General features: G+C 44.6%; 1 protein-coding gene across 1 annotated transcript; it reads left to right on the forward strand.

The window, feature by feature from the left end:
- Positions 1-1,344: 1,344 nt before the first annotated feature.
- On the forward strand, positions 1,345-3,174 carry RIOK1 (RIO kinase 1). Its single transcript, XM_070529886.1, has one exon. The coding sequence runs from the start codon at positions 1,503-1,505 to the stop codon at positions 3,150-3,152; it is 1,650 nt and encodes a 549-aa protein (XP_070385987.1). The 5' UTR covers positions 1,345-1,502; the 3' UTR covers positions 3,153-3,174.
- Positions 3,175-9,330: the final 6,156 nt, after the last annotated feature.

A 9,330-nucleotide genomic window follows, 5' to 3' on the forward strand; every position in this document is an offset into this window, starting at 1 on the left:
ACGACCTACTGAACTCCAGACCTGCACAGATCTCCCTCCTCCAGCACGCCTGGTCTAGTTCGCCTCTTTCGCCGCTAGGGAAAGAAGGTACGAGCGGAGTGGCGCTAGTTATAACCTGTTCGTTGTCGTCTGCTTCTGCGATCTGTTCAGCGCTTGTCTTGCCATTTGGGAAGGCACAAAGCTCTTGTACTGGCGGTAAATGAATAAATTCACAAATATACAAAAGAAAACATATTTGCGAATGCTTTGCGTTTGAATAGTGAAACTACAAGAGGAGGAGCGGTGCAAGAAATGTAAACAACGAGCATAGGTGGCAGCCGCAATGCTAGATCGACGACATAAATTTCCCTTTCCTAGCCTCCATAAGAGACTGAAAAAATTGTCTTAAAAAGATTCATAGGATAATCTAGTTTTTTTAGTTGTTTACAGATAGCCTAGTGTCGTAGATGACATGAGAATTTACTGCTGTGTGCCGTAATGAAAGGCAGTTGACCAGCTGGTAAAAGTATATAGTAAAAGTATTCACGAGTACAAGTCCTCCGCCCGATATGTGCAATAGGTTGATCGATTCTGTTTCAAGGAAAGGTGAGCATACCTTGTTTTTATTGTCGTTTGTTGCCTAGCTCAGTAGAAAGCTCACAAAAAATAAAGCGATCCCAGTGTCATCTCACGGGACTCTTTCCAAACTGTAAAGCTAGCTTTTCTGCGTGGTACGGCGGCAGCATAACGGTGGTGCTTAAGATACGTACGCAGTGAAGCTGTGTGTGTAATTCACTTTTTGAACTCACGACGCATTCACGGACAACATTTAAGAGTTAAAATGAGTGGTAATCGTTCTGTCGTCGAATATTACGGTGGTTTCAAGTTTCTAAAGAGCGCAGAAGCGAATTTTACAACGTGTAGAATAAAACTGTTGTGTACTTTGCGAACTCTATACACAATGTGATTTACAATAATCTTCTTGAAAAAGGCAATAGGAGCGGCTATTTAACGCTATTTTAGAGAGCAGCGGACTACATGCTCCGACATTTTTTAGGTTCGGGCAGTCAACTTTTGGAGCCAAGTGACCGATCAAAGCCTTGTGACATCACTGTCACTGTGTTAGCAAAAATTATCAACTAGACAAGCAGTTCGTCACAACACAACAGCTGCCGTACTAATTACAACGCCGCACAGCCGCCCACCGCGTAGCAGACGAACAGGTTATAAAAGCGCCACCTACGGCCGTCGGTTGAACGAAAGTGGGCGCAAGCTGCTCCCATAGATGCCGGATATCTGTGCAGGTCTGGAGTTCCAGTAGGTCGTGCTCAGGTCGACCGGGTGAACGCAGACACTTTCCAAGATAAGCTCAATCAAAACCGATCCAATCCAAAACATTATTACGCATCTGGTGCGCATGTGTATCGCGCCGTCCACGAGGTTGATTTTGCGTTTTCGTGAAGTCGTAGGTTTTGATAGATCAGTCATCACGGAGATACTGATCAACAAATATTTGCGAAGAAATGAACTACCACGTCGTCGAGGGGCAATTCGACGACGCCGAAAGCGACGTTGACGTCTTGCATAGCGCCGAAGCGACGCAGAGCCTGGTTGTGTCATCTAGTAAACGCCGCAGCCCAGAGCATCTGCCGAGCGACGACGACGACTCATTCGACGAAGGCGACCTGAGTGGCGACGACGGCTACGACTGGGACGACCTTTCCCGAGGGAGTGTGTACCACAACTCGGCTAGCGCCGGCAGTCGCCCGAACGCGCAACGCAGTGCCAACCAGAATTCATTCCAGGCCCAGTGTAAGGTTCTCTCTGGCAAGTACAGCGGGAAGATCAACCTCCAAGCGTACTCTGGTCCAGCTCTGGCTGCTGGCGCGTTAAGTGTGCTGAACGAGGCGAGCCGCAGGCAAGACGCTGAGCGCGTCCGCGTCCGTGACAAGGTGGAAAGGGCGACAGCGGAGCAGGTCCTTGATCGCAGGACACGAATCATACTTTTTAAGCTCCTGAACCGTGGCCTAGTGGAGCAAATAAATGGCTGCGTGAGCACGGGCAAAGAGGCCAACGTATATCATGCCACGGCTGGCGGTGACGGCGCTCCAGATCGTGCCATCAAGATCTACAAGACGTCCATCTTGGTTTTTAAGGACCGTGACCGGTATGTCACAGGCGAGTTCCGCTTCAGGAGCGGCTACTGCAGTAGCAACCCGCGCAAGATGGTCCGTACCTGGGCGGAAAAGGAGATGCGAAATCTCTCGAGAATATACGCCGCAGGCTTGCCTTGTCCAAAACCCATCGTTCTCCGAAGCCACGTGCTTGTCATGAACTTCGTCGGCAAGGATGGCTGGCCGGCACCCAAGCTCAAAGATGTCTCTTTGAGTGAATCCAAAGCCCGTGAACTTTACAGAGACTGCATTGTCTTAATGCGACAGCTCTACCACGAGTGTCGCCTTGTGCACGCCGATCTAAGCGAGTACAACTTGCTATACCACGAAGGTAAGATTGTGATAATTGACGTGTCACAATCAGTTGAGCACGACCATCCTAATGCGCTTGAGTTTTTGCGCAAGGACTGTACCAACGTCACAGACTTTTTCAGCAAGCGAGATGTGAAGACAATGAGTGTTCGGCAGCTGTTTGACTTTGTCACAGACCCAACTATTAATGAAGACAACATGGATGCTTACCTTGAAAAAGCACAGTCACTTGTTGAAGAAACTGGTGCAGAAGCCACGAACCAAGTAGATGAGGAAGTTTTCAAGAAGACATACATACCACACAGACTGGACGATGTGCTTGACTTTGAGAAGGACATTGTGGGTGTGCAGGAGGAAAACAAAGAAATTCTCTATCACACCATTACAGGCATGAAGCATGACCTGTCAGGCCCAGCTGAGAAGCCTGCACTACTCGAGAATGGCTCAGATGACTCGTCCTCAGAGGTCAATGAAAGTGACAGTGAGTGTGAAGACAAGGAGAGTGAAGATGGTGATGACAAGGAGTCTAAATTTGTGCGCACAGCCAGGCCTAAGGGGGAATCGTTGGAAGAAAAGAGGGAAAGGAAAAGGGCAGTCAAGGATGCCAAGAAGAAGAAGCGCGAACTGAAGTTGCCCAAGCACATCAAGAAGCGAAAAGAAAAGCAGGGAAAGGCACGCAAAAAATGAAAAGTTTCATTTTGAGGTTTCAGTTTTACTGTGTGTGTGTGTGACATGACAAGCTCAGTCGAGCAACTGTCATTGCAAAACTAGAATGACAAGTGTTTCTTTAAACCAACAACACTTGCCACCGTGGCTGAGTGGTTATGGCATTCTATTGGTAGACATGATGCCACAAGTTCAATTCCTCGCACTAGTAGCTAAATTTTAATTGGAGCGGAATGCTGAAATGCTCTTGTCGCAAGCATTTGTTACGTAACAGGTGGCCAATGTTGACCCAGAGTCCTCCACTAAGATTCCTGCCATAGCCAGTCTTGCTTTAAGACATTAAACTCTGCCAGTCACTGTCAACTAATCAGGTGAAAGCACAAAGCTGTAAAGGAAGCCTCTTTTAGAGCATTGGGCTTGATTTCAATTCCTAAACAATTTTGTCCACCTTGCAAATATCCACTGGACTTGTGCGTTTATTCAATCTGACAGATGTTCCACTTATCAAATTGGAACCATTCCGAGAATATTGTCTATGGCTCACAGAGTGTTAAATGAAAACCTTGTCACAAGACATTGAGACCTTTCATGTACAGGTGCGGACAAAAGTAATTGAAACACAGGAGCTGCTGCTGAAATGCATCCCAGTGCCCTCTAGCAGCCTCGAGGAGAGGCTAGAAATTGGATCACACATGTGCGCAGGCCAGCACTCGTAGCAGTTCACACATTTCAATCCGTTTCTTTATCCATGGATTGGAACATTGTTTGCAGCTTCTGCAATTGGCATGATGGTTCTGATCGCGTAGCTGTTTCTGTACTTCACATGTGCTAGACATGCCCCAGTGACGCCAGCACGTGTAGCTGTGCTATCAGCAACATGATGATAGCAAGTGTTCAGCCACACCTGCCTTGGTGCAATAGTGGCTATGGCTACTAAGCTTGAGGGCGCAAGATTGTATCCCAGCCATGGCAGCTGTGTTACGATCGGGGTGAAGTGCAAAAACACCCGTGTACTGTGCATTGGGCCCATGTTAAAGGGACAACGAATTTTCATAGTACCCATTTTCTTTAGTGCAATGGAAAGTTTACCGGCCAGAATGTCTAATAATGAAGTGGTAACGCAGGAAATGCATTGCAACATTTTTTATCAGAATTTTTCTGTCTGCAACGAGGGTATCGTTGTTCAACGGAAGCATGCTGAAAACAGTGATAGGTGAGTGGGATAGTGATTGAACGTTAGCATTAGTGAGAGGCAGACGACAGGTGCAGCTGCAGCTTTGAGAAAGTATTTTGAGTATTTTGTTTATCAAGTTGATGTTCCTGCGATTCATGTTTCCCGAAGTGTTGTATTTCTGTGATAATAGCTATGTGTTTTCGTGGTTTCCTGACCAACTGCTTTGCTATTTAAACAGTCAAAATGAAACTAATATTGAAAATGAAGTGATGCTTTTTCACATGATACGCAGTTCAGCATGCTGCTGTAGTCATATGTGTGCTTTTGATTTTCGAAGCCTAAAATAAGGCACGAGTGTGTAATATACCAACTGCAATTTTGAGCAATAGTGATGAGGTACCTAATAACGGTCGACTTGCATGCAGTAATGCCATAGAATACATTCGAAGTACCAAGATTTTACTGCTAGGCCTCGCCACTTACTCGTTAGACTTTCTTTGCAAATTAAAAATTATAATTCCTACTTGAATCATGAACAGCATGCTGAATTCTATGACTCTAAATCATGGTCCTTTCATTTTATAAGCGTCTTGCAACACATTAGAACTTCAATTGGTCAAAATTAACCCCAAGTTCTGCACCACTACGTGCCTCCTAACTCATCACGTAAAACCCCAGAATTTTATTGTTCAGCCACAGAAGGTGCAAGCAGCACTCCTATCTACAGAGTAAAGAAGTAGACGGAGAAGTGCGAACTGGTTATGAACGCTGGCCTATGTGCATGCGTGACCCAATTTCTAGCTTTCCCTGGAAGATGCTAGAAAGCATCGGGTTTGACACAGCTCCCGTATTCCAATAACTTTTGTCTGTAGCCATTTCATTAGCTCCAATGAACAGCACGAAATTGTTTACTTTTTCAACAAGCAACACTGTTCTTGCATTAAGTGATGATGGTGCAGTAGGAGAGGGGTTTATACCAGTTGCACGTTGTGAAATAGTAATCTCCATTGTGAAAAATGTTTACCGGTTGTATTTGGTGTTGATTCTTACCATTACTTGTCTGTTTATAAAAGGTGGTCACCTTTGCAGGCCTGCTCTAGAGGTAAAAACAATGTCTAATAAGGATGTGGCACTTTCCAATATAATTTCTTTTGCACTTGCACAAAAGAATTTCGGGAGCAGTGCTTTCACTGAAATAGCAAGTGCTTGTATTTACATTGGTTATCATACAAGTTATGAGGAAAAGAAGCTGTATTTAAACTCTCATGTAAATTTCAGTTACTTGTTCTGAGGGCTGTTGCAGTAGTGGATGATACTGCTGACAGTATGACTGACAGAGACAGACACGACATGTTCGTAGCGTCTCTTGTCTGCTTTTGTCTTGTCTGATGTGATAGCATACTAGTAGGTATACACTTAGCTTGATCTATGAGGCGGCAACATCACCAGGGCAGTCATGCTATATTTCCTATTGTACCATTCATGCCGCATCAAACTGCTGACACCTATCATTGATGCCACTGTACAGACTTCATCAGTAGCTGATACGTCAGCCCGCACACTGCAGTATTTAATGTGTGGTACTGTAAGCACTTATTTATTTAGCAGAAAGTCTTGTACAATGTCTGTGCTGTGCATCAACAGATGGTGAACTCTGTTGTGTCGGGCTGCAACAGCCACACTAGAATGAAGCCTGGGGATCAGAATGTTGCTTTGGTTAGCTCCTCAATAGCTAAGGTAATCAAGCATCAGTGCCAAAAGACCACAAAGCCAAGAGCATGGAGAATAGTGGGGGGGATTCGCCACATTAACTGCCGGGACACAAACCACACCTCGACACACTGCAATTTTTGTGGTAAGCACTTTGTTTTTGGTGAAGCAACCTTAACTCAACCTATGCAAGTGCATCATGCAAGCCAAGCCCCGGATTGTCGGCAGTTATGTTTACTGGAGTGGAGAGCGAAAAATAGCTTGTACTTAATTTATGTAGCATTCAAAGCAGTATGTGTCTCTAGCCAGTACTTAACGCTGTAGAGTTAGCTAATCAACACATGCACAGCATTCCATGCTCATTGAAGTGCACAAGAACACCATTTGGAAACAGCTGCAAGTCTCCCTGTGGTCTCCCTTCCCGACAGTTGTTCACTGTGGTTACATAATCCACACAATGTTCCCCCAGCCTACTGCACAGAAAACACGGTTCCAAATAATCAAGGGAAGCCTGCTTACCTTTCCAATAGCAAGCATGCTGTCTGCGAGCACTTGGACGCATGGTTGCTGCAACCAGCCATTCGTCAGATAATGGTGACTTGGCAGGTAATTGTAGTTGTAAGCTTTCTGTTGCTTCGGGACACAAAACTTGTTTCATCGCAAAGTAGTTTTTAGTGTCAGCGATATCTATGCTAGGCAGCAGTCCAGCATCATGCTGAATCTCGCACGTGTTTGAGCAGATTGGCATGGGCGCACATTTTTTTTTTTTTTTTTCAGAGCATAATTTTTCTGGTTGATTCTGACCTCGTAAGGGCATCATCAACAGATGCACTAATTGAAAGCCGGAACAGACTGAGGCACTTTCTAAGGATCCTATGTGCATTTTGGCAGCTGCTTACAGGCGAACACATGAAATCGGGACCAGCAATGTGGTGGCAACTGCGGATGACACTAGCACTCCTTGCAGACGAGTGCCTTGATGTCGAGTGCCTACCCACTAGGCAAGCAATGTCCTACATTTAAGGGCACGGTACCATTGCCCTGTTTTGTCTGACTTCCAGGGCCCCATGGTTCTAACCTGCAGGCTGCAACACAGCCTGTGGTTGCTGTGTCTAGGTGCATAGGCAGGGTACAAACGGTTCCAAAAAGCAAGCAATGTTGTCCTCCTAAACCTCTGAGGGGAGCTCATAGAAAACCTCTCGCACTCGAGTTGCTGACATTGGGGAAGCCTGTCCACAATTTAAGAAGGTAATACAGAGCGAAGATATGGTAACAAGAATGTGCAAAGTCACGTGCTTGCGCATTCCTACTTACATAGCCGAGCTCTGTACCAGCCAATTTCACTGCCCATTCGTACAACTGCAATTGTAAAGAAAGTCTAAAAAGAGAGTACACAACCTATGCCGGGAATTAATTTTGCATAGAGGAATTCATTTACAGAAAGGCAGAGAGGTTGGCCTGAACTATAGCTTGCTCTGGACTGCTACTCAGCACTGTGAAAATGGGGACATGGAAGAGAAGGAGTGATGACAAGGAGAAGGAAGTGTGTATATACAAGTCCACCATGTTGCGGCTTCCCTAAAGGCATGTAGGCGAGTTGCTTGTAAAAAAAAGGCTAAAGCTGCCTTTATAATTGTGGCTGTGAGTATAGTCAATGGACGTCAAACATGACTGCTGAATGTTGATTCTGTTGTGATAACACTATGTAATAAGGAGAAAGTTGAACTATGCACTGAAACAATGAGACAGCAAACTAACTCTATTTAAAACCCTCGGCTACCCGTCCACAATTGCCTAATGTGCAGTCAGTGTAAAAAAGTTTACGTAACACAGGATCTGAGAAAAGTTTCCGAGCAGTTTGTAACCACAGCCAGTTAAGACCACACAAAACTGTTGTCGACATACATTGATTTATTTTACCATACTTTACCTTTTGCGGGCTGTTACAGGATGGGAAAAAAAAAAGTACAGAAGAAAAGCACATTGCTACAGGAAGCACGATTCCAGCTTTCTCCGAAAAGTCTCGGCTGAACTGGTGTCATGGAACACGTGCAGATCAAGTTTATTAAATTCAACATTGGTTTTTGGGAGGAATGAGTACTTAAAAAGGTCAACTCTAAGTGTGTATGCCATAATAGCGAATGGGTGGTTAGTGCAGGGAGATATTCTGCCAGGGGTTCGAATATACAGAGCAGAGTCTAAGTTACATTTATTTTTATGGAGCATATAAAGAAACTTAAGACGAGCTATTTTTCTATGTGTGGCTAATTTGGAGAGTTTGGCTTGGATACGCAGAGCTGGCACAGACTGAGTTTTATGGTAAGCAGAAAATATAGGCTAGCGTATCATTGCAGTACAGTACAGGCTGGAAGTTGGAGTCTTGGGCTTCATGCATAGGCTGACTAAAAACAGTTAAACCTCAATAAAAGGAAGTCGCTAAAATAGGCACCTAACTTTGTTATATAGCACCTCTGCTACATTAAAGTTCGACCTGGCATTAAAAGCAGTACAGTTCTTTACATATATGCTACTAGTACAAGCTTGAAATTGGAATCTTGAGCTGCATGCCAAGGTTGTGAGAATAGGGATTCAACTTTTTCAAAGTTCCCATGGCCTATAAACTTTTGACACTAACTGCACAGCCCCAAATCACTACTTTCTTGTATTGTTTGGGAATTCTGATCATATTTGTAACAGTGAAGAATCGTCTTTGCGTTATGAAAGATTATAATGACCTACTTCTTGACACTCTCGACTGTCTGCTTGTAGTACAACCAGCAAGCAGTTATCGTTATTTCCCCCAGTGACGTCTTTCAGAAAAACAGCAAACTCTGCAATGTGGGTGCTTAGTAAGGAAAAATGACTCAAACACACTACCGAGTTGCCATGGGTGATATGCATTTCTGAGCCACCGCAAGATCCCTTAGAATAAGTCTAGTAGAGCCATGGCATACAGTTGCAAAGTCGGCATGTGAAACCTCGGCCTTCCAAAATACTGGCAGAGACCCGCACACTTGAAAAATGTCCACTGTAGTGTAGATGAGGAGAGACTGCAAAGTTGGATGCATTCCAGCAAGCGATCGAGGATGCCTTTAACTGACACTCATTATCATATAAATGAGAACATCTTCCCTTCACTTAGGCGCTGTGATTGTGGTTTGTATGGAGCATACAAACTTCAGATTGTGAAAAATTTTTCGAAGCCCCGAAAAATCGTCAAGACTTTGCTGTAATCAAGTTACAACACGTCAACTTCGGCATTTGGAGCAAAGCTGACAATGGCCTCCATAAAACAAAATGCACTACAGAATTTTG

Source organism: Dermacentor albipictus, unplaced genomic scaffold (assembly GCF_038994185.2).
Source record: "Dermacentor albipictus isolate Rhodes 1998 colony unplaced genomic scaffold, USDA_Dalb.pri_finalv2 scaffold_34, whole genome shotgun sequence".
In the NCBI taxonomy this organism is placed as follows: Eukaryota; Metazoa; Arthropoda; class Arachnida; order Ixodida; family Ixodidae; genus Dermacentor; species Dermacentor albipictus.

Bases quoted from the DNA above. Each gene is read 5' to 3' on its own strand.
- RIOK1 (XM_070529886.1), top strand. From the start codon at position 1,503: ATGAACTACCACGTCGTCGAGGGGCAATTCGACGACGCCGAAAGCGAC.